The sequence below is a fragment of the Hippocampus comes genome, unplaced genomic scaffold (assembly GCF_001891065.2).
Source record: "Hippocampus comes isolate QL1 unplaced genomic scaffold, H_comes_QL1_v1.1 scaffold276, whole genome shotgun sequence".
In the NCBI taxonomy this organism is placed as follows: domain Eukaryota; kingdom Metazoa; phylum Chordata; class Actinopteri; order Syngnathiformes; family Syngnathidae; genus Hippocampus; species Hippocampus comes.
Genome location: NW_017805074.1, coordinates 560,142 through 584,356, shown reverse-complemented (window position 1 = coordinate 584,356; position 24,215 = coordinate 560,142). Strand labels below are relative to the sequence as shown.

At 42.8% G+C, this 24,215-nt stretch overlaps 1 protein-coding gene across 1 annotated transcript in view; it reads right to left on the bottom strand.

Annotated features, from left to right (window-relative positions):
* Positions 1 to 24,215, bottom strand: part of dscamb (Down syndrome cell adhesion molecule b) — a 90,275-nt gene that overhangs the window by 12,371 nt on the left and 53,689 nt on the right. Inside the window, 13 exon segments of the mRNA XM_019865009.1 lie at positions 373 to 443; positions 1,717 to 1,884; positions 2,176 to 2,304; positions 2,585 to 2,681; positions 2,930 to 3,126; positions 5,429 to 5,608; positions 10,016 to 10,135; positions 10,368 to 10,646; positions 12,751 to 13,023; positions 13,606 to 13,902; positions 15,583 to 15,858; positions 15,940 to 16,218; positions 16,918 to 17,064. Of these exon segments, the coding sequence (XP_019720568.1) occupies positions 373 to 443; positions 1,717 to 1,884; positions 2,176 to 2,304; positions 2,585 to 2,681; positions 2,930 to 3,126; positions 5,429 to 5,608; positions 10,016 to 10,135; positions 10,368 to 10,646; positions 12,751 to 13,023; positions 13,606 to 13,902; positions 15,583 to 15,858; positions 15,940 to 16,218; positions 16,918 to 17,064 (2,513 nt within the window).

Sequence of the window (24,215 nt, the reverse complement as noted above, 5' to 3'; positions counted from 1 at the left end):
CCTATCCGTAGTGAGGCCTGTTTGTAGATGACTGGGCTTCCCTGATCACGACAAAGTTTCAAAATTCGGTTTCAATCTTGTTTCCTTCACTGTTTCAGTGATTCGATTAAAGCACAACAATTACTTGGCTTAGGATAATAATCTTTCTACAACTTGAACCGCAAGCTCGACAGAATCTGTTTCAATGATCAAAACGCTATGGCAGATTTTGTCTTTTTCAGTTTTTCTTATTCCTTTAGTATGGGGGTTAATGAATTTCTGGCAGGTTGAAAGAAAACCAAACACCAACAACAAACATGCACCATGCTACAAATGCCCCCCCAGGCCAGACTTTGGACCCCACTGTTAATGTGCCGTCGACTGTCACTCTACCTTCCAGGAAACTTTGATGCTCTGTGGGGAGGTGGGCTCCAGAATAACATCTTGTGGAGGACCATCAGGAGCTGCAGAAAGAAATCTATCAGTCAACATTACCATGCACTTGTGTCTTAAATGGGACGGATGATAAAACCACTAAGAGCAATTTAGTTGACACGTTTAACTTCACTAGAGGGTGCTGTCGAGTTAAAAATATGGGATCTGAGTGCTCACGATTCTTAATGTGCCTTGCAGTTTAATAGCATAATAAAAAAACAATATTCACATTTAAATGTGACAAATGCTTTACTTACTTTGAATTTCATGCTTTATCTCATTAATTTAATGCGCCCACAGGGAAAGTACGAAATAAATTAACATTTATTGTAGTGGCTAACACGCCGGAATGATGGGTAATATAAAAGCCCCCGAATAACTGCATGTTACGGTCAACTCTAGTTATCTCATGACAAACTTTCACTCACAGGTATTCATGGGTGACCATGTTTGTATGGGATCAAGCATGCTCTGCTGGTTAGTGATAGTGGCTTCAGCTGGAACAAGGGCTAACGCATCAATTAAGTCCAAGACGCATTCTCCACTTGAATTCATGAAAGCCACACCTCTAAAAGACGCCTCCATCGGGCATTGTTTTGAACATATTTCCTAAAATAGTGAGTTTGTTTTAAACCTGAATCTGCCATAACTGAAATAGAGGCATCATATTTTCTTTGTGTCGCTGATGGTGTAGTGGCACACTTGCCCGACTTGTGTGTGAGCAGCGTGGAATCGGTTCCCACTCAGTGACGGTGTGGATGTGAGTGTGAATGGTCTCAATATGTGCCCTGTGACTGACTGGCGACCACTTCAGGGTATAGTCTGCCCCCCCAAGTCAGCTGGGACAGGCTCCGGCAACTTTCCTGTTCAGGGTAAGTGGTGTTGAAAATGGATGCATGTATGGATGGATGGATATTTTCTCTCTCTCAAGGAAAAAAAGGAACAGGGGGTTCCACTCAGAGGCTGTAATTACCTTTCCTATGGCATTTGGTAATACCATGTGTCCTGGTAAATGCCATCATTACAACACACCACTGCAGATCACAGAGGTGGCATGCATAATGCTCAAGCTGCTGTATGCAGCAACCAGTAGGACAAACACAAGTGAGTCAAAAATTGATTTGGCTGAATTTATGATTAAAATATATACAGATTTTAAATACTGCATCGTATTACAAAATTGCAATGCAGAAAGGCCTCCTAGTAGTAAACACTTTAGTCCTGCTAGATGCCCAAAGATGAGTGAAAAATGCCTTAGGTAGGCCATGATATGACAAAAAAAAGAGTGAGTCGCTTTCGAACCGGCTTCATCAGTGGTGATGGTGAGTTCGTTGCTCGGGTTGCTGTTGCCGATGACGTTCTTGGCAACCATGCGGATGTTGTAAGTGGAAGAAGGGTGGAGGTCAATGATGGTGGCCTGGTTGAGCTGCGGTGACACATCTTTGGTCACTTGGGCTGAAAGCCATGAAGCTGGAGGGAAAAACAGAAAGACGGGCAATCAGAAATGATAACGCGTCATCGTGCGGACACACGCCAAATGAAAAGATGCTTATCAAATGAAAAGAAAACAATGACACAGTGTGTTTTTATAATGGGATGCATTATATAAGTTTAGACCGTTAGTGACGCAGCTTGCCTCAAGATTCTGCAGATCATGCTTTCATTATACTACTTCAGTACATCTATGTTCCAATTGGAAGTGCCGTAATTCAAGTTTTTTTTCCCCTACATCTGATTTAAGATCGAATCAATGATCAGTACCTGATTTGTTCTTGCATTCTATGTCATATCCTATAATGGGGCTGTTTCCATCAAAGCCCATAGTCCAGCGAAGAGCGATGGTCCTGTCTTTGACTTCCCGGATCTCCACCTCAGGAGGGTCAGGAGGCTCTGTGGTCAAGTGTGAAGAAAGCAAATACAATTACAGAACGTTTGCTTGGATCAGAGCAATTCTTTTGATTTGTATCTTTGTTTCTGTCAAAGAAACAATGAATATAAGGACATCAAGGAGCATATTTTCAGATCATACAAAGGAGACGTGGTTTGGAAAGGCTTCAGGCAAGAGCCAGAAATGTACTTTTTAAAAAATGTCAATGTGTAGAAAACATTTGCAAGTGGTGGAATTTAAGTGAACATTTTTTTTAAAATTATCCCTTTGGAAGTGTTTTACCTTGCACAGTAAGCTGTATGATTCCTCGATCTTCTCCAAAGGAGTTGATGGCGTGGCAGGAGAAGAAACCAGAGTCCTCGCGCACGGTGGGCATAATCTGTGGAGAGAAAACAGACAATTCCTCTGACTAAGAAAGAGAGTCACACTGTCACTGTAAAATCTGAATGAATTCATCAAATAGCAGAGTTGGAAGAGGAAAGTAATGTGGAAGAACATATTTCAGAATCGTCAGAATCTTAAATACCGTGATCACTTGGAGGCAAGAGACTAATCTAGTTTTCGTCCAATGACTTACCCAGAGACAGATTTCCTTTTGCAGATTTTAAAGTGCAGCTGTACACTCACCACCAGCGTTGAGATGACTTCGTCGGCCACCTCCTTGACGGTGACTATGTATCGGCTGGTCTCGGGGTTGATGATGCGTTCTTCTTTGTCCCAGCGCACCATGATGGGCTTCTCTCCATGTGCGATGCAACTCATCTTCTTCTCCTCCCCCTGTGTGGCCAAGGTGGTGTTGGGATAGGATGTGATCATCGCCGGGACTAGAAGTGGACGACACAGAGGGAACATGAATTGGTAAGAAGAACGAAACCGGCTGGGATCACCATAGTTGTCATACCATCCTTTTGAATGTGGGAAGAGGCCAATAAGACATGATCATTAAAAAGTCACAGAAAAACTATGAAAATAAGTCATGATGTCCAAGCTATTTCAGCATTTATCGAGGTAGGTTTTCAATAACCTAGCGTATTTCCTTTGCACTCGCGCAGGAATCCGGAGCCACGACATGTATATGCTCATGTGCAAAAAAAGAAATGTTGTCGGAAAGGCAAAAAAATACCAACTTTGGAGATATACCTCATTGCTGCAAAGCAACGGTATGGGATTTTACATTTGTAATGTATTTATTTGTTAGTGTTTTGGCACACAGTTTGTCGAAGGATCCGGTTTGGTATCGTTATTTGTAAATGCATTGAAAAAAAGATATAAAATGTGTATTTCCAGCAACACACGGCGAACATGTAACTTTTTCTAAATTCTCGGCGCCTGCTTTGATGATGACAGTGAGCGGTAACGTGCAGTTTTTTGAGGAAGAGGCTGCTGAGACGAGGAAGAAAGCCGTGACTCCTGACTGAACTCCCATCGGTCTGATCGTGGAGTCGATCTGGCAGAGTGCCGTAACCACACACCGGACTCATTATCAACACAACTAGTCAGCGAGTGCGTGTGCGAGTGCATGTGCGTGTGTGTGTGTGCGTGTGTGTGTGTGTGTGTGTGTGTGTGTGTGTGTGTGTGTGTGTGTGTGTGTGTGTGTGTGTGTGATTGAGCAGAATGTTTATAAATTGTTAATGTCTCTCACTCAGACTGCTTCGAGTCTTTTTATGCATTCTCACACCTCCTTTCATACCTCTCACATAAGGCCGATTAGTCCAAAGATTTTGGGCTACAATGATCAGGCAAAAGTGTGAAAGTGCTGAATTGGATTACACCACATTAGTTCGGAAGCTCTGAGCAGAGAGCGTGAAGGTACTAATCTGTATCACCGAGCACATTATGGGTATTTTCCTTCTTCTTATCATTGATCCTGGCCTCCCCGTGTGGAGTTTGCATGTCTCCCCATGCCTGCGTGGTTTTTTTCCAGGTACTCCGGTTTCCTCCGTCATTCCAAAAACATGCATGGCAGGCTGATTGAACACTCTAAATTGTCCCTAAATGGATGTTTCGGTGTGCATGTGCCTGATTATTACATAGCATGAGTGTGTGCGTGTGAGAGCAGCAGTGGTGTGGGGCTGAGCGGGCAAGCAGAGCAACTCGTGCTCTTGACACATCTCAGCCACACTACACGATGGAGGATGGTGAGAGAGCATGTACCCCTGCAGCGCTAACTATGATCCCTTTCACTCCCTCGTTCCATGTGCCTCCTCAAGCTCTCACCAGGACAGCCATGATTTAATGATGAGAGAGACCACTTTGATTATTCATACGCAGCAGACAGGTCCGCTGGGCACGCTGGTGTCTCACGCACACATTAGAATAGGCATGTGTATGGAAGCATGAAGACAGACGCACACACTTGTGCACTTTTAGAAAGTCTTGAATAAAGACGTTATATTATATACACTATATATATATATATATATATATATATATATGAAATCAAAATACACAATCAAAATATGAATGCTGATATTTTTTGTAATGTATTATTCAATTTATAAATGGCTTTATTTCAAATCATTCTTTGAAACTGATGCTGTGCGCGTGAGACGTTTAATGCTCATCTCTTATTCACTGGCGGCCCCTTCTGCTTCCTCCCTGATGCCCCATACCATCATCTCCCTTCCAACGTCCCTATGTAGGAAATTGCTGATTTATTTTGCATTGGCACTATGAATTTTAAGTACGGTAAGTCCTATTAAAAGAGGCCGCGCTCTAAATGGTATTGCTTCTTAACGGGGCCTATTTTTGCCTTCGAAATCTGAAGCCGTGGCAAAGCAAGTTCAAACTGATGAGGACGGTGTTTGCTCAGTGAACAAAAAAAAAAAAAAGAAGAAAAGCGATGCATTTACACCATACACATTTATGCAAATGTTGCATTCAGAAATGTAGGTATGTACATACAGGCTTTAAAATAGTTTTTTTTTGTTTGAAGAGCAGTTTTGCAAATCAATTACTTCATTTGACTTGTCATTTTCCAAATTTGAGCAGCAATTTTTTTCCAGGTTAATCCCAGGCAGATGAAGCAAGAATTTTTTAAACAAAAAAAATACAACAATATGACGGGCGAGTTGAAGGTAGGGCTGCAAGTGCATCATCAGGTATGGATGAGGTAAAGAGTCTTACTTTTGACAGTGAGGTACATGGACTTGCTGACGTCAGCGCCCACATCGTTGCTGACCTTACACAGGTAAAAGCCGTTGTCGTCCTCCAGCACGTGTTTGATCAGCAAAGAACCATTACTCAGCTGCTGGATGCGAGAGCCGCTGTTCAGGAGGATGGGCTGAAACAGGGGGACGCCTGCACCTGTGGCATCGAAAGGGACACTATTTAGTTGACATACAGGATTGATTTACAGTATATCAGGGGTGGGCAAACTTTTCTGTTCAAGGGCCACATTTGATTTTCAAAACGGACCGATGGACAAGGTCATTTGCAGATGTGAATGTAGAAAAAGTAAACCAATGTATTGATTCATAAAATAATATTCCAATGGTGGGCCTGATAAAAGAATGGCGCATCCCGTATGCGGTCCAAGGGCTATATTTTGCCCGTGATTATTTTTAATTTAAATATTTGGCTGAACTGCAAAAAAAGTAGGCTACTTAGTTAGTTAGTTAGTTAGTATTACAACAGCTGGCACATTTGGACATTGGAGGCAGGTTTACAATGACCGGGATGAATTAAGTGCTGATTCAAACCAAAATAAAATGAATTTATCACACAGATTTTGTATAAAGTCTGATCAGATAGTGTATTTGCATACCTAATTAAGTTTCCAGTGGGTGTATAAATACATATTATCACATGTTGGCATGACCCAGACCTAGATGATTACGATGCCCACTCTGTGTGCTTTCATTTGAGCACATGTGTTTACAGATTTGACCACAAAGCCTGTCAGATTTCGGAAGGATTGTAAACATGTTTCTTAACACCGGGTCTAAATCCTTAAACCGACCAACAGCTGCCGAGTGCGGTGTCGAGAGCTGAGCTACCGAAGTGATGCAATCAGAGCGGACGTAATGCTCATGTTGAACAAGGCGACAGATTGGTGGCAGAGGGAGAGTCTCAATGTGAGGCTTTGCCAGTCGGATGGACTGTATTTAGATAAGGATTAATATGCATGTGTGAGTGGACAACTCCCAGGATTTTTTGTTTGTATAAAAGATAATGAAACAAGAGGACAATTATTTGTGTTAATGACTTTTAAAAATGATGTCATGGCCCTTTAACAGAAACAATCACAACATGGATTTTTCTTGATAACAAATAGAGTTGATGAACAGCAATGTTCTGAAGTCTGACGTAAATGTCACAAACTGCCGCATGCGAGAAAGTAGTCTTAAACTCGGATGTGTCACTAACAAGGACATGGATAAGAGTTAAGTCCTCAGGAGGACTACCTGTGAAAGTGTTGCGTTTCACCTTGCTCATTTATAGTCAAATGCATTTGAACTAAGTTAGACATTAAAACACTGCATGTAAAGATCAGACCATTTAGTGAGCTTTATTTGTTTAGTTTTTTTTTGCTCTTAAAATTAAAAGGCAGGCGAGTGGCCTGGAGAGCCGATCGAGTCAAGTGGTGACTCTTTCTGTTCCTTTAGCTCTGAGCGCAAAGCCAGGGAGACGTATTCCTCCTTGAATGATGGTTTTTGCATATACAATCAGAGCTGGTTTCTATGCTAATAGCAGCTGACCTTTACTTAGGCTTCCATATTTCCGACAGACATTCATCTGGCCCTCAGCTACCAAGGTTGCTGTAAAAGGAAGCCAGACCGCCATTCCCTGAACAAACTCACACACAAGCTCAGAGTTTGGAAGGCCTTCTTTGTGTTGTGCTCCCACAGCACATCTCGTGAGACTTCAGCTCAGTGAGCATTTTAAGGATCAACACATCAGAGGGAAACACGATGTTGGTGAGTTTGATCGAGTTTGATTGAGGTACAGGCAGACGTGTTTGGTGCATGTCATCGGCTTTCATTTACAGTTATGACAACAGTGTGCATGGAACCCTCTGAATCACTACAGAAATCAGTTCATTTGAATGCATTCTTATTTTCATTATCTTTGTTCATTTTTTTTTTTTTAATCCCCTCGGCTGCTACACAGCTATATGTGGGAGGGTGTCACACGTGGAAACAAATGATCAGGGTGGAAAGCGGTCTCAAATCACAGATGTGATCTATGATTTTCCTGACCAACTTTACATCGTCTGCCCTTGGAGGTCTGCTTGCAGCTCCTTATGAGCATACTTTGCATGCTTCAATCCCCACCATGGACCCAGAAAAATAGTTTCTGCCTCCACCATGTCAAAGACTGTGTGCCTTTTGAAACAAATTTAAAGGGAATGAGAGGAGCCATTTCCATGGGCCTCGAAACTAGTCGATTGTGCTCCAACCCACAACAGCGCAAACCGTGTATGTATTTTGAACTGTGTGCGTCTGCCAAAATTAAACAAAACCTTATCTATGTGCACGGTTTGACTGTGCTGCGAGCTAGACTTGCGCTGGACACCTATGAAGAACCTATCAGGTTTATTAGATTGACATTCAGCCACCAAATTGTCAATCCGCCAGGCGCTTCCCTAAGACACTCCTGTTGTACTAGCCCGCCAATCTTGGCGGAGACCGGTTTGCCAAACTGGCAAACACACACAACAAGCCCTGCTTTGATAGAAAAACTAGGAATCACTGCTATGTGATGCCTAGGTATGAAAACTGAGTCACTCCAGAATTTACTTTCGATTATCCATTTCTCTTAAACATAAAAACGACCATTTCACTTTCCACATAGAAGAGTTCTAATATTTCACTGGATATTTCTGTGGATTTATACCGGACATATTGGACTAAAAACTTGTGTGTGTATAAATGATGCGTATAATTTCCTCTTACTCTGACTAATGCAATGTACCGAGAGTTCTTTGAAAATCTGTGACAGGGGCCTGAGATAGCAATCAGGAATGTTCAGATGGTGTTAATCAGGCCTGTCTTTCTCTCTTTTTGTGTGTGAGTGTCTTTCTCTCTCTCTCTCTTTCTCTCTTTCTCTCTTTCTCTCAACCCCCTCACTCACACACTTTTTTTGAATCACTACAGAAATCAGTTCATTTGAATGCATTCTTATTTTCATTATCTTTGTTCATTTTTTTTTTTTTAATCCCCTCGGCTGCTACACAGCTATATGTGGGAGGGTGTCACACGTGGAAACAAATGATCAGGGTGGAAAGCGGTCTCAAATCACAGATGTGATCTATGATTTTCCTGACCAACTTTACATCGTCTGCCCTTGGAGGTCTGCTTGCAGCTCCTTATGAGCATACTTTGCATGCTTCAATCCCCACCATGGACCCAGAAAAATAGTTTCTGCCTCCACCATGTCAAAGACTGTGTGCCTTTTGAAACAAATTTAAAGGGAATGAGAGGAGCCATTTCCATGGGCCTCGAAACTAGTCGATTGTGCTCCAACCCACAACAGCGCAAACCGTGTATGTATTTTGAACTGTGTGCGTCTGCCAAAATTAAACAAAACCTTATCTATGTGCACGGTTTGACTGTGCTGCGAGCTAGACTTGCGCTGGACACCTATGAAGAACCTATCAGGTTTATTAGATTGACATTCAGCCACCAAATTGTCAATCCGCCAGGCGCTTCCCTAAGACACTCCTGTTGTACTAGCCCGCCAATCTTGGCGGAGACCGGTTTGCCAAACTGGCAAACACACACAACAAGCCCTGCTTTGATAGAAAAACTAGGAATCACTGCTATGTGATGCCTAGGTATGAAAACTGAGTCACTCCAGAATTTACTTTCGATTATCCATTTCTCTTAAACATAAAAACGACCATTTCACTTTCCACATAGAAGAGTTCTAATATTTCACTGGATATTTCTGTGGATTTATACCGGACATATTGGACTAAAAACTTGTGTGTGTATAAATGATGCGTATAATTTCCTCTTACTCTGACTAATGCAATGTACCGAGAGTTCTTTGAAAATCTGTGACAGGGGCCTGAGATAGCAATCAGGAATGTTCAGATGGTGTTAATCAGGCCTGTCTTTCTCTCTTTTTGTGTGTGAGTGTCTTTCTCTCTCTCTCTCTTTCTCTCTTTCTCTCAACCCCCTCACACACACACACACACACACACACGCACGAATCCCATCAAAGGTTGAAAAACAGATATTTCATTGTTTTGATCATAGAACCAAGAGCATAGACACACTTGCACATGGTCACACGCACACTTGCACAAATCCCCATCGGTTGCTGTCTTTCTGTTGGTGAAGCTTTCATCCCTGGTTACATGGATGAGGTAGCAAACACCTGGGACCTCGCTTCATGTGCTCTGCTCGTGAGGCTGAACTCACCTGCTGCCTTCCTGTCCGTATGCCAGGCTGCCTTATTGTTCTTCTATGCCCCGATGTGTTGCCTGTTTTTCTAAAATCGGGTCTTTCTCGGCGATAATGCTGTGAGGATTTGGGGTGACAACTTGCAAGACCGTTTTAGCTGAACAGATGGATATGTGCGCTTTGTGCATGCATCAATATGCCCCAACCTCTTCATGTGTATAAATGCACCCGTGTGCACCACCTAACTAAATACAACTCAGCCTACTCAAAACAAAACAAATACAAATCCCCACCAATGAATCATCTGTGTTTACTGACAGGTGTCTTAGGTGAAAGTATCCTTTTACGGCAAGTATTGTACCTTTAGAGTGCTCCCATACAATGGTGGGTGGTGGGTATCCTTCAGCAGAGCAGTTGAGAGTGACAGTTTTCCCATAGATCCCATCTTGGTCCTCGGGTTGAACCACAAACTGAGGAGGAACTGTACGCACACAACAGTTTATATAAATGTAATGTTTCATTGTTTTGTACGCATTTTTAATGAAGTCATGATGATCCGAGTAGGCATAATGCAGTGGAAGGGGCATGTGAGTCATATTTATTCACATGAATCAAATCCCTGCTCTGTATTGTATGTAAATGTATGCCAGGACATTTACAAGTACCATAATAATATTTGGTGGTGCACTGCTCCAAGTTGCCACTGGCCTCACCTCGAACAATTAGCTGACTCTGATGCTCCACAGCGGCCGCTTCATTGCGGGCAATGCACGTATAGTTGCCATTGTGGTCAGGCGTCAGATTGGAGATTCTCAGTGAGCTGGTGAAATCAATGTTATCCACAGTCACACCCAGGCTAGTCGGGATAGGTCGTCCATCTTTTTGCCAGGTAATGTCCAGAGGCCGGTCACCTGACATGACCACGCAAGGGATGAAGACGCGCTGACCGATGGTGAATCGCTGAAACTCAAAGGGCTGAATGTAGGGAGGGACTGAAGACAGAGCAGTGGAGACGAGTGGGGGCGAGGAGACATACAAAGGAAGATAGTCTGTAATTAGAAATAATTTCAGATGTCAGAGCGCATTTATTTCTTTAAATTCAACTGACATCCTGTAATTTTCTAACTGCAGCACTTCGGAAATGTCTTTGAAGGAACATAGTGAACCTGAAATGCAAAGAATTCTGTACTATGTAATTAAATTCTTGACGTTCACCTTTAACGGCTTTCACATTTACATTTATCTTATGCATAGTAGCCCAGTGTTTGTTTTATAACCTGATGAATGTCCTGGGGAATGCTTAAAATTGTCAACGTATAAATCGATAACCGTCAAATTTCTTCATGAATGTAAATGCAGACGTACTACAAGAAGGTGCAAAAAACGGTGCTAAAATCGAAGAACAGGAAAGCCAGATGTTAAAATGTGGAATGTTCTGGAATACATTTCTAAACAGATGAAGCACAAGTGCATCAGAATGCTGGGAAAAAATATGTACGGAGAAAAAGAAAGAAATACATGCTCATCCAAAGCAGACCACACCATGTGTCAAACATGATGGAGACGGTGTTTGGACTACGATTTCACAAATGTATGTCCATGAAAATTCTACAGCTCGAGAACATTTCTGTACATTTTGGGCCATAGAATTGTACAAACAGTTATGTTGGAGTTGTTCAAGGACAGGTTCAATATTTCAGCCTTGTGGGGTACTTAAGGGTGGAAGTTGACCTGTACTTATTTTCTATTTTCTATCAGCTTCCTACCACTCATCTACTGTAAACTGTATATTACCCGACCTGTACATCATACCTTCATAAAATATGTTGCCAAATGGCCTGCTTATTTAAGTAATTACAGTGATTAGGGAGGCACAATCTGGACTGTAATTAATGTATTCCACACTGCTATGTGGGTGGTTAGGACATTGATCAACAATGACAAGAATAGCACTTGAAATCAAGGTAGAATGGCAACCCGCCAACATAATAAGACAGAGTTACGCAATAAACTGTGTTAAACTTGTCTCTTGGAATTGCACGAGTCATCTTTGAGTGTCCAGTGAAATCAAATAACTGTGAAAATAAGCAGCCTTTAGCTGCTTATTTAATTCCCAACAAAGTGGAGATAATGGACTCCGGGGTTCCCCGAAGACCGCCGTGTATTTTAAGCATGAGCGGGTTGAAATTAACAAATGCATTCTCTCCGCATGACACCGCTGGGAAGTGTTGTTTTGGATCATCGGCCTCTCTTGCGTTCTCACTCTTCTCTCTCCACCTCTGTTGCCCTCGCTTCATGAGCGAGTGTTAACGTGGCGGCGGCGGCGGCATCCTCGCGTACCGATCAGACTGAAGGAAATGGAGCGTAATGGAGAAGCCCTACTTCGTCTTTCCAATTACAGCTTGTAAAGAGCTCGGCGGAGATCAGCTCTGTGATATCATTAGCACAGATACAGTCTTCATTAACTAGCCTGATGAGCTGAGGGGAAGCAGGTAGCCACATTTCTTATTCTGAGATGAATATGAAATCTTGAACAGCTGGCTGCTTGCTTTCCTGTGTGAGCTTATTTGTTTATCCGTCGGCTCGAGCCTTGCTCTGTGATGCACTTTGGAAGTTGACTCTGGTCTTGCTAATAATTGATATGAGCAAGTTTTACTTTGCAGTTGTTTCAAATTAGGGACACAGGGACCTGCAAAGGGCAAAGACTTGAGGACCCACTGTACAGAATATATTGTAGTGTGCATGCCAGGCCACTATTTGGCAGTATAGTATTAATTGGTAGTTTCTTAGGGAGTCTTCGGACAGTAGGTGGAGTACACTATCAACTGTTGCCAGCCATTCGTAGAGCACACATAGACGAACAACCTCGCAGCTCAGGACAATTTATAGTGTTCTATCAACCTGCTGTGCATGTTTTTGGAATGTGGGAGGACACCAGAGTACCCGGAGAAAACCCACGCAGGCACGGGGAGAAAATGCAAACAGGAAGGCTGGGGTCGGAATCGAACGGCGCACCTCTGCACTGTGAGGCGGACGTGCTAATCAGTCGAACACCGTGCCGCCGACATTGGACATAAAGGTAAAATATATACTTACCTCTCACACGGAGGTGAACACTTTGGGAGTCCATCTTGTTGGGTTGGACCATCACTTTGCAGTTATACTCTCCGGCGTCTACCTGCTGCACATTGGTGAGCCTCAGCGTGCCGTTGTTTTCGAAGGCCCGCTGTCGATGATTGAATGGCAACAAAGCTGAGTTCTTGTACCACTTGATAGAATAGTAAGGATAGCCAATCACACGGCAGTGAATGAAGGCATCCCGTCCAGCGATGGCGGTGACGTTTTTCATCGAACGGATGCTGGCACGGCCTGAGAATGGGAGTGGTTCAGAAAGAACTCCTTATGAGGACATTTATCAGTCGTGGTGTTAGGCTGCAAGAGCTGTGACGCTTGCTGCAGTGATGTGTACACAAAACAGTCCCTTTGCAGGAGATCACACAAGACAATGTCAAGTGCTAATAAAACAAATACCAGCTTCCTATGTGGTCCTTGCCATCAACATCGTGTTGAATTATTGCCGGTTGTTTTACTTAGCCCTCAAATTTTTCGTTTCAGCGGAAGGCGGTGGAATTACATGCAGATTCAAGTGTTCAACATCTGAGGGGAGGTTTGAATTCATGTAATAATGCATGCATAAAAAGCACAATAACGTAAAAAAAAATACGTTGAGGGCAGAAAAAAATACAAATAAAACAAATAAATGAAAGTTGTTAAGATGCACTGAGCAAAAAAAAAAAAAAAAGTTAGCTAAAGCTAATACAAACCAAGTAAATTGACAATTCTCTTGCTCAACGCTCAGATGTGTGCAGCATTCAGGCAGACAGACAGACATTCAGACAGACAGACAGGTATGTGTATTGTTGTTTTTGGAGGAGCTGATTTGACAAGCACCTCTTACGTTTATTCGAGCCTGGTGGTACACGAGGCCAGCCGAGTTGCTGCACGTGCACCGGTACACACCGCCGTCCTGCACCTGCGTGTGCGTCACGTTGAGCTGGCTGACCACGTGGCCCTCGTGGGTCTCAGAGTGTCCCAGGTGATGGTGGCTGTCTTTAATGACTGGGTCGTCGTCCAGAGACCACATGCACCGAGGCGGCGGCGTGCCCCTGACGTTGCATACCAGGAAGACGGGCTCATTCGGGTTCACCACCTTTTCGCTGAAGGAGGCGAGGATCTTTGGCGTACCATCTGCGGAGGACGACAGGACGCAATGGGGATGCGCTGATGAATAAAACATGGAGGCAGCCTACACGTAATTTCAGGGCACAATCACCAGGGTACAATCATACTCACTGGGTGGATAGAAATAATCGCCGCCTATTACTCTCGCAGATAGAAAGTCTTCCATTTTGTATTACTTTCTAACACGGACATATTTACCACCGAGTATATCGTGAGTATTGCATTTCTTTATACAGTATAGAAATCACACTGCAGGTAAAATTTGACAAAACTAGGGCATTTCTGAACTGTGTCACATTGGGTGAGACGGCAGTCACTAAACAAGTAAACGGTGACAAATATTATCGTTGATCCCAGCTTTCTCAGGCATACATTATTGAACAGTCTTTAAAATCTGCTTTGATCTACAACAACTAAAAAAAAAAAAAAAACAGTCACCTTACAACTTTGACTTTGGTTACCTCTTGAGAGCTCTTGACTGACTGATGCACACAGCGAGACATCAAATTTCCCACGAAATGTATTCATACCGAAGCATAGGCTGAAAGACAGCTCACACAATATCGCACCGAGGGAAACAATTTACACAATCAATCACGGCATGGAGCCGTTTGTCCATCCCGTCCCGACGAGTTGTCTCACGACTCTCTCGTTTTATCGCCCGTTGCCTGAAATGTGTGAGCTGAATTTGGGTGAGAGTTGGAATGGTCGCTAGTCAATCGCATGGCACAGACAATCATTCATTCATACCTGTGGACATTTTAGAGTCTACAATTACTGAAACTTGCATGTTTCGGGAGAAAACTGGAGTCCTTCGAGAAAACCCCACGCAAGCACAGTGAGAACATGCAAACTCTACACAGGACCGCCTGAGCTGAAATTTGAACCAGAACCAGGCTGATGGGCTAACCACTATTCAATCATGCCGCCATTGTTTGAATCATCATCCTCATCAATGTGGCATTGTCACAATTAAGCCTAAATCTGTTTTTGAATGCAATACTATTGGGACACATAGCCAGTACAGGTAAAGGTAGAAAATAATATATTGATCCCTTCTCTTGAGGAAAGACTTCCCAAAAGACTTTGGACTGTGTCTAGGACTTTGTCATCTAGTCCTTGAGATACGTGTCAAAGGTCTAAAATGGCTAGGGAACTCCGCTTTCTCCGGAGCCATATCCTGCTTGTTTTAGATCCCTCCCTACTCCAACACACCCGATTCAAACGATCAGCTTATCAGCAAGCTCTGTAGAAGCCTTAAACTCAGAATCATATTAACATATATACTAGAATATGTTCTCTGTATTTCTGTCATTTGGTTTGGGACATGATGGCAGCCGGAATTATTACATTTTCATTCCGGAGGTTTTAGGCAAACAAAGAGTGTAGCTGCATTTTGAAATATCTGCCATTTATTATCAGATAATCTGGGTCTGCTGCACATGATTATAGATAATCTTTTTACAGTCTCATGGCCGCAGGAGACAGTTGCCTGAGCAACACTTCCGAGGTAACCACATTACATGCATGCGCTTGTGCTTTTGCATGTGTTTGTGGCATCAGGGATAATGACATTAATGGTGCCCTATAGATGAGATGTAAACCGTACATTGATTTTTTTGTGTGTGTGTGTGTGTGTGATATTGCATATGTGTGCATGTACACAAATACTTATTGAATTGTTACCTTCAAGGATGACTTGCACAAAGTCCTGAGCAGACATTTTGCCCTTCCTGGCAAAGCACTGATAGGCCCCACCATCACTCTTTGACATTCCTTCCATGATGAGATTCTCCCGGTTGAGACCGGTGAAACGGACGTTGTTGCCGGGGTAAATGATCTCTCCGTTACGGTACCACGACAACTCGTACTCGTCGGAGCCGCTCACGCTACATGAAAGAGACACCTTGCTGCCCACGCTGCCTTTCACCTTCCGTGGGCTGACCATCGCCTTCAAAGGTTCTGAGGATACAAAGGAGGTTCGCAGCAAACTTCAAGAAGGTTTTTGTTCAACGCAACTTCATAAGAATGAAAAAGCCTCACGTCTGACATGCAGGCGGCCCATGACCTCGGCGTTGCCGTAGCTGTTCCAAACTTCACAAACATATGTCCCAGAGTCACTCGGCTGCGTGCTCTCTATCAGTAAGCCCGTGATGGTCTGGCGGAAGCGACTATCTGGCTCCAGCGGGCTGTTGTCCTTGAGCCAGCGGTACTTGGGGAACGGGTAGCCGGATGCCTTGCAGGGCAGCTCCACCCGATGATTAATCATCACGTCGCGGTGGTCGAAGCCGTCCAAGATGCCTGGCTCGGCGTTGGTGGGGTCTGGAAAGAGGCGAGTTTAGCGTTAGCGTTAATTATTTATGAGTGTCGCTCGGCATTGGGAAGCAGAATTCAATCAATGACTCTGTGGTGGAAGATTCTGTCCTTGAAAGTATATGACGTGGTAGGTGAGGAAGAGAAAGTGTGTGACAACCAACTTAAAAAAAAAGCACTGTGGATTGGGGCCTTTGTGAGCCAGCGAGCTATTAACATACAGAGAGCAGCATTACGGTCATATTGCATTTAAGCTTCACTTGTAGAACACGAAATTCTTGAATATTAGGCCAAGGACACTTTGTTTTCTTACAAGTCTTGCTTTGTCCCCTTATCGGTTCGCCGGATTACACCAAAACTACAAGCTAATTTTCTCAAGACTTGGTGAGGCTCCGGGGAATTACATGGGAGGAAGAGAGAAGGGAGAATAGAGAACGGACACATGTGGTGGCAACAAACTCAAGTTTGTCTGACTAAATTTGTGAATTGTTCTTCTTGTCGAAACAAGATGATGATGCGCCATATACTTCAAGTCAAACTTGAACTGCTTGGAAATGTCAATCATGGCTGCCGGACATCATGCGCTAAGAAGCCTATACCTCCAACTTAGTGGTATCAGTGGCCTTCTAATATTGTCACATAATCTATGACAGTGTCATTACTATGTCTCATTTCTACTCATGTACTGTATCGTGACTTCATACGGACCTGACACAATGAGACGTGCACTGTTGCTCTGTCGAGTCTCCCCAGTGTAGCGGTGACGTGTGGTGCAACGGTAGTTATTCAGCCCATCCTCAGGCAGGACGTCCAAAATGTACAAGGCTCCTGTAGGCGTGATGAGATATCTTTGTCCTGCAACACACACACACACACACACACACACACACACACACACACACACACACACACACACACACACACACACACGCACGCACGTGAGCACACAGCTACTGTGATTACATTCCACTGAGTGAGTTGTTTTGATTGCGCTCAGGCATTGAAGGCAGCGAGGGTGGTTTCTACTTTGTACAAAAGCAGAACGAACTGAGGCTTTGTGGGGGCAAAACAAGATCAAAATGGGGTGATTCACTTTAGTTGATAAAAGGGAACAGTGGGTGTTTGCGCTATTTTTGTCTTTTAAAAAAAAGAGGAGACCTGTCAATATTTGCTGAAGTGGTCTGCAGTGACTGCAGCTAGAATGCCTTCAAAATACAGTACACGGTATTGTATTTGGATTGCAGACTGGTGCAGTTTTAATATTTACTGTTGTGATTTTGGGACAAAATGGCTTCCCAGATAGGTGCTTCAAGCTTCCATGAAAAATGCATGTGCAAGCAGGTCTGTTTTCTGTGTAGCTTAACAAAATAGATGTAAGCGCCCTACGGTCGCATAACGTCAACCCCGATACATAACAAATGAAACTATCACACACTAAACGGACGTGTTACTGCTCCGATTTTCATATGCAACACCAGCACGTTCGCAACAACAAAGTCCAAAGCAATTAGCTATGAAATGTTAATCAGAAGCATTAAAATCCACTGTAATTATGTCAAACGGCAAAAGTTTTTCTTTAATACTCCGCTGGAGACTAATTTGGATGGAAGAAAAGCAAAGGCATGTTTACTATGCTTACATTTTTGATGATTAAAATTACAAAACAAAAGAAACCTTGTGGGGCTCAGCAAATGAGCGTTATGTGTGTGTGGGGGGGGGGGGAATAAAGAGCAAAGTGGCAGAGGCGAAGGAATGGCAAAGCTATTGTAAGCATTGACCTAGATAGAATAGACAACAGATCCCTCGGATTTGATGTCCTGAAGGGCTTTTACTGGTTTACATGCAGTGGAATATCCTCGGAGCAAGTGAAATTTATGAAGGTGGAGGCAAGTAGCGAGGGTCTAACCATGTGCAAGCGCGTGTGTGTGTTTACGTGCCGGCGGCACGTGTGCATGTGAGCGTTCCTGACAATAGTGGGAGGACATCTTCTCAGGGCATGAGGAGCAGTGGGGGGGGGGGGGGGGGGGGGGGGGGGGGATACAAAAGCAAAGAGACGGCTAAATATAATTTTCCAAACTTGCTGGCTACGTGTTGGTTTCATTTCTGCAAAAGCCTCCCAATATTTAACAAGTCGGTTATGAAAAGGGCGAAAAGGTAAAGACGTTTTCCCGCAGTTAACCACGATCTAGCGGCCACAACAAAACACAAGTGTCGATTGCGAAGCCGTACACTCCATTCTGCTCCTCTCATTCTTTTCTCTCCTCCCTCCCGGCTTCTCCATTTTGTTTCTGTACCGGTCCTCCAAAATCTCACAGCGGAATCCATCTTGAGTGAGACAAAATTGTATTTCACCGCAGCCGCTGGCAGCCACCGCAATTTTCTCAAGCGCCTGGATGCAACCGTATTCTTTTTAAGACATTCGAGCTCAGTTTATTGTGTGATGACAGAATGAGAGAGTGATGGGGCTGAAAAAAAAATAAGATGGACTGTGATCAAATGGATTCTGTCAACAACTTGCATCACTAATGGCTCCTTGCACTCAGGTAAAAGCAGAAAAAAAAACCCTGCGGCACATTATTAAGGTGATCAATAAAAGGATCAAAAATAAATCACTAAATTCCTAAATCATCACTGTACTCGAGTTGAATAATGGAAAATCATCATGACATTATTTGCGCATGAGATAGAATTAGACTGTATTGAAAAGATTTGCCTTGAGGCATAATCCAGGTTTGAGATTAAAGTTCACTTTGAAAGCACGATTAAAATTGGATTCAAAAAGCCTCCTGCACCTGTAAAAGTGTCTTTCTGTGAATGCACCTGCTGTGTGAATAGATTTCAGCAACGCACAAGAATGAAAGAGCTGCCATTGACACTGTGTTGAAGAAGGCGTCCTTGGTTTGAAGCGAGGGTTTTGGCATTAATGCTAGAATGCTAAGAGAGTCTCTGTGTCTTCTTTCCCCTCAAAAACCTCTGTGTTCCTGTTTGGCTCATTCTACTTCCTCTCCTGCCTCCTGCATGTTCTCTCCAGCGGTGTGCGTGTCCTGAATGCTAAAGCGGTGTTTAGTTCGCTCAGAACATTGCAATCTTGCAGCTGCTGCCATAAACATCTTCCTTTCCATCCTTATGATTTGTATCCCCTCGGGTATGTGTTAAGGTGAAAAAATGTTAAAAACGAATGCCCTAACATTGGAGCCTGACTCTTGAGAAATAAAAACAAAAAATAATGAACGCACTACGAATGAACGCTGAAAGAGGAAGTCAACCCTAAAATATATTGACAATGATAATATAAGGGACCTGAGCCCTTCATTACTGTGATGTCATTTTCAGTCGACAGTAAGTGAGTTGTGTGATGACAGAATGAGAGAGTGATGGGGCTGAAAAAAAAATAAGATGGACTGTGATCAAATGGATTCTGTCAACAACTTGCATCACTAATGGCTCCTTGCACTCAGGTAAAAGCAGAAAAAAAAACCCTGCGGCACATTATTAAGGTGATCAATAAAAGGATCAAAAATAAATCACTAAATTCCTAAATCATCACTGTACTCGAGTTGAATAATGGAAAATCATCATGACATTATTTGCGCATGAGATAGAATTAGACTGTATTGAAAAGATTTGCCTTGAGGCATAATCCAGGTTTGAGATTAAAGTTCACTTTGAAAGCACGATTAAAATTGGATTCAAAAAGCCTCCTGCACCTGTAAAAGTGTCTTTCTGTGAATGCACCTGCTGTGTGAATAGATTTCAGCAACGCACAAGAATGAAAGAGCTGCCATTGACACTGTGTTGAAGAAGGCGTCCTTGGTTTGAAGCGAGGGTTTTGGCATTAATGCTAGAATGCTAAGAGAGTCTCTGTGTCTTCTTTCCCCTCAAAAACCTCTGTGTTCCTGTTTGGCTCATTCTACTTCCTCTCCTGCCTCCTGCATGTTCTCTCCAGCGGTGTGCGTGTCCTGAATGCTAAAGCGGTGTTTAGTTCGCTCAGAACATTGCAATCTTGCAGCTGCTGCCATAAACATCTTCCTTTCCATCCTTATGATTTGTATCCCCTTGGGTATGTGTTAATGTGAAAAAATGTTAAAAACGAATGCCCTAACATTGGAGCCTGACTCTTGAGAAATAAAAACAAAAAATAATGAACGCACTACGAATGAACGCTGAAAGAGGAAGTCAACCCTAAAATATATTGACAATAATAATAGAAGGGACCTGAGCCCTTCATTACTGTGATGTCATTTTCAGTCGACAGTAAGTGACAAAATGGCCGCCTCCTGAGATGGATAAAAACGAGTGGATTTTTTTCGCTTGACTGATATTCTACAATGTTAATCATATCGAACATATTATTATAAAGCAGCGGTCCCGAACCTTTTTTGCCCCATTGACCGGTTTAATGTCAGACAATATTTTCAGGGACCGGCTTTTGAGGTGCGACGGATAAATACAACAAAAAAATATTATATGACTTGCATGAAAACTGTGGTATTTTCTAAACATAATAAACATGAATCATGACACGAGGAACGTCCTATCTGGCCGCAACACATTCTGGTCGCTATGGTAACGTTTCAACATGCCATCAAAATAAGATACGCCGCAAATACAAAGTGCATGAAAAATACGACTCACCATAGCAGCATGTTATGCAGACTGGGCTTGAGATGAATCTGTATTTTAAGTAGGACTCCTGATACTGTCTATTAAATTTAGTCTTCTTTTTCTTGAAAGTCGTAGGCTTCTCTTCTGTCTCCTGGCTGGGCCTTTTCCCCTTCCCAAAGACGTGTGTTTTTTTACTCATTTTGCTAGCTCCCGGATTTCATTTTAGCGGTAACCTATCACGTGACCGAGAAGCGCTCCTTGACCTGCATCAAGAGTGACATACTGTAGACGGATGTAACAGAGGAGCAGGTAATATTTCAAAATAAAACACCTTTCAGAGTCCGAAATAAATTAAACGGAAGTCATGTAAGTTATTTAGTCTTTCTGTGAACATTTTTGACTTGACTTCCCCATTTACACTAAAACTAACAAACAAGCTTTTTCTGAAACATCGTCAAATAAGTACTGGCCGATCATTTTGGTGCCAAGCAAAGTTTGGACAAGCACCGGAAATAACTCTCAACACACATTATCAGAAAGAGTAAGCAACAAAGCCACTACTGTCTGCTATGAAACATTTGAAGATGTTAATTTGGGGTTGTATTACACAGTGTTGCTTCAATCTGTAAAATAAGGTTGAAACGGCAGATACAAAGATTCCATTTTCCCCCCACTCCCCAAACACACACAGACGCACACACCCACAAGCAAGCGTAATTTAGAGTGGAAACTATTGTGACAAGTGGTGTTTTTGAACCACTTCTTTATATTGAAAACGGGCTCTCATTTATCATAAATTATTGCTGCGTTGTAATCCATGCAAAAAATGTCCAACTGCCATGAACGATTCATATTTAATAAACAAGCGAGCAAGTGAGGGATGTCGTCGTAAATAAATCATGAGACCGCCCCTCCACCACATCAGATTTGTACTGGGACTGGTCACTGAGATTTGCTTGACGACAGTAATGGGATTACTGCAACTGCTGAATGCGAGCATTTCAATGCTTTTTGGCGCGGCTTTTTTCATTCTTTAGTCAAATCCAAACAACGAAACACAGAACTGTCTTTACGATCAATTAAAGATTCATTGAAGATACCCTCTGTGCACTTCTGGAAAGAGGCTGTCTTGATAAAATGACCACAGATAAACATTATAATATTGTTAAGCAGCAGCCGTGTTCATATTACTGCCATTGTCATCGGGTACACGGTGTTTTCTGGCATCCCCGGAATACGAGAGTTGCAGATTTATGTCATAGTGGCAATAACCTAATATCAGAGGAACTGGAGAAGGGATTAGTTTCACACTAATGTCTTGCACTTTGCTGAGCACGCACAAACACGTGCTCTTAGTGCAAAACTGCTGAAAGTGAAAGTTGGGTCTCCCAGGTTTAAGAGTCATGTCCTTGTTTATGTCTTTGATGAGGTTAGCAATCCAGTAATTCCCGCACGAACCCGGTGCCATTAAACAGCATGTTGCCATGCAGGCCAACGGAGTGAGATGAGGAGAGCGTCAGCACAACTACGGAAAAAGAAAAGGAGATCTTGTTTTAAAAGTAGCTGGATAATACAGCCTGAGAATTTGGAACACATCTCGACAACGGTGGCTCTGTTCAAATTAAAATGCGTTGGCACACTGTCAAACACATGCCAGAGGGACAGGGGCCATTATAACTTTGCGCACATTTCACGCAGTCAAAAGCCTGAAAGGAGTTGATTCTGGAAAACAAATTGTACTTAGGGGCTCACAATTAATATTTTTTTTTTCCGGGATGTTTTTGTGTAAAATGTATTGAATGTTTTTCAGTATTTTTTCAACTATTGTTTGGGTTTATTAAAAAAAAAATAATAATAATTCTTTCTTTTTTTAAAAATTAATCAAGGGGCCACTCAGAGTGTGGTCAGAGGACATGTGCAGCCCGCAGGCCGCCAGTTGCCCATCTCTGTTCGAAGGTAATATGGATGTCAGTTCGATCTTATCACATCATGATCATTGATCCATGTTAACGCAAAAACCAAATGACGACATTTCAAATACTCAGTGCACTTCAAAAGCTCTTTGCCCCTCCCAGACTATCAACTCTCCAGTGGCGCCCACAATCAACCCCCCCCCTCCCCCATCGATAAGTAGAGTTGCATGATGTGTAATTGGCCAGAGGATGAGTCTGGACAATGCGTCTGAGGCCTTACTTTTTAATAGGGCTCTGTTCCAACTTCCCACTAATTATGCTGACACAATTTGATTAGCAAATGACTAAATATCTTCGTCTGAGGGGATTTTGGAATGGGGGGGGTGTTCGGTGGGGGGGGGTTAACATTGATGTAATAAGTACAATTTGTCACTATTAAGACAGAGGTGTTGACAGGCGCTGGTGTTGTCAGGGCAACGGATGGTGCTCCCTCGTGACGATGTACTGTGCCGCATCCGTCGAGTCGAGCGGTCAGCCCCCTCAATAATCAATGCCTCGGGTTGTTCTGCAACTGGCTGAACCACACGTAGGATGACAGTGTCATAAACATACCGAGGTTGAATACCAAGCAGCGTATCAACCTCATATACACGACACGCTACAAACATGCATTCCGCACAGCACACGCTAACACTGACAGTAAACACCCACAAACTTAACAAGCAAGACAACACAAACCGTCCAGTTCAGCCTATAAGCTGTAGCTTTTCCCCTCGATTTTCCCCGGATGTTCCCGATACCACAAGTGTCGTGTTTCTCTCCATTCTTAGCTCCTCTTCAACTCCCCAACATTGTGTTTACTGTTTATGAATTTTACAATGAGTTAACTGTTCACAGTTTTATACCTATTCCACACACCTTGAAGCGTTTGAGTGGACACTACATTTCACGAAATGAATTGGTTCTGGAAGAAATTATTTAGCGAGAAATTTTTGTAAGTAGAGATGCGTTTTCTATGTAAATGCCCTAAACCGTTGCAAGCCCCCCAAAATTCAGACAGAAATGTTTTATAAAGCATAAAAATAAAACAAAATAAACAATTGGTAGGATAGGCGTAACGAGTTGGCGTCAATGATTTACCGAAAAATACGTCATTTTGTCACAGTTGGCAGCGCTGCAATTTTTGCTTAGCGCTTTTTCCATTTTTTGCTTTTCTCTATTAATGACTGAAGTTCAGATTTGCTCTCATTTTTGGATGTGTCATTTGTGCGGCTGAGTGACGTAAGTGTGAATAAAGTTCAGATTTTTTTTGGGACTTGTGTTCCATTGATATACGTACTCTGAATTTTAATGTTGTTAGAATTGACTAAAAGTAGAAAAAGACACTTGTTTCTTGAAGTGGGTGACTTCAACATGGCATCTGTTAGAGCGGGCGCAACTATTTGCAGAAATTGCCTGAGCAGTAACATAAAGTCAAAATATCACTAC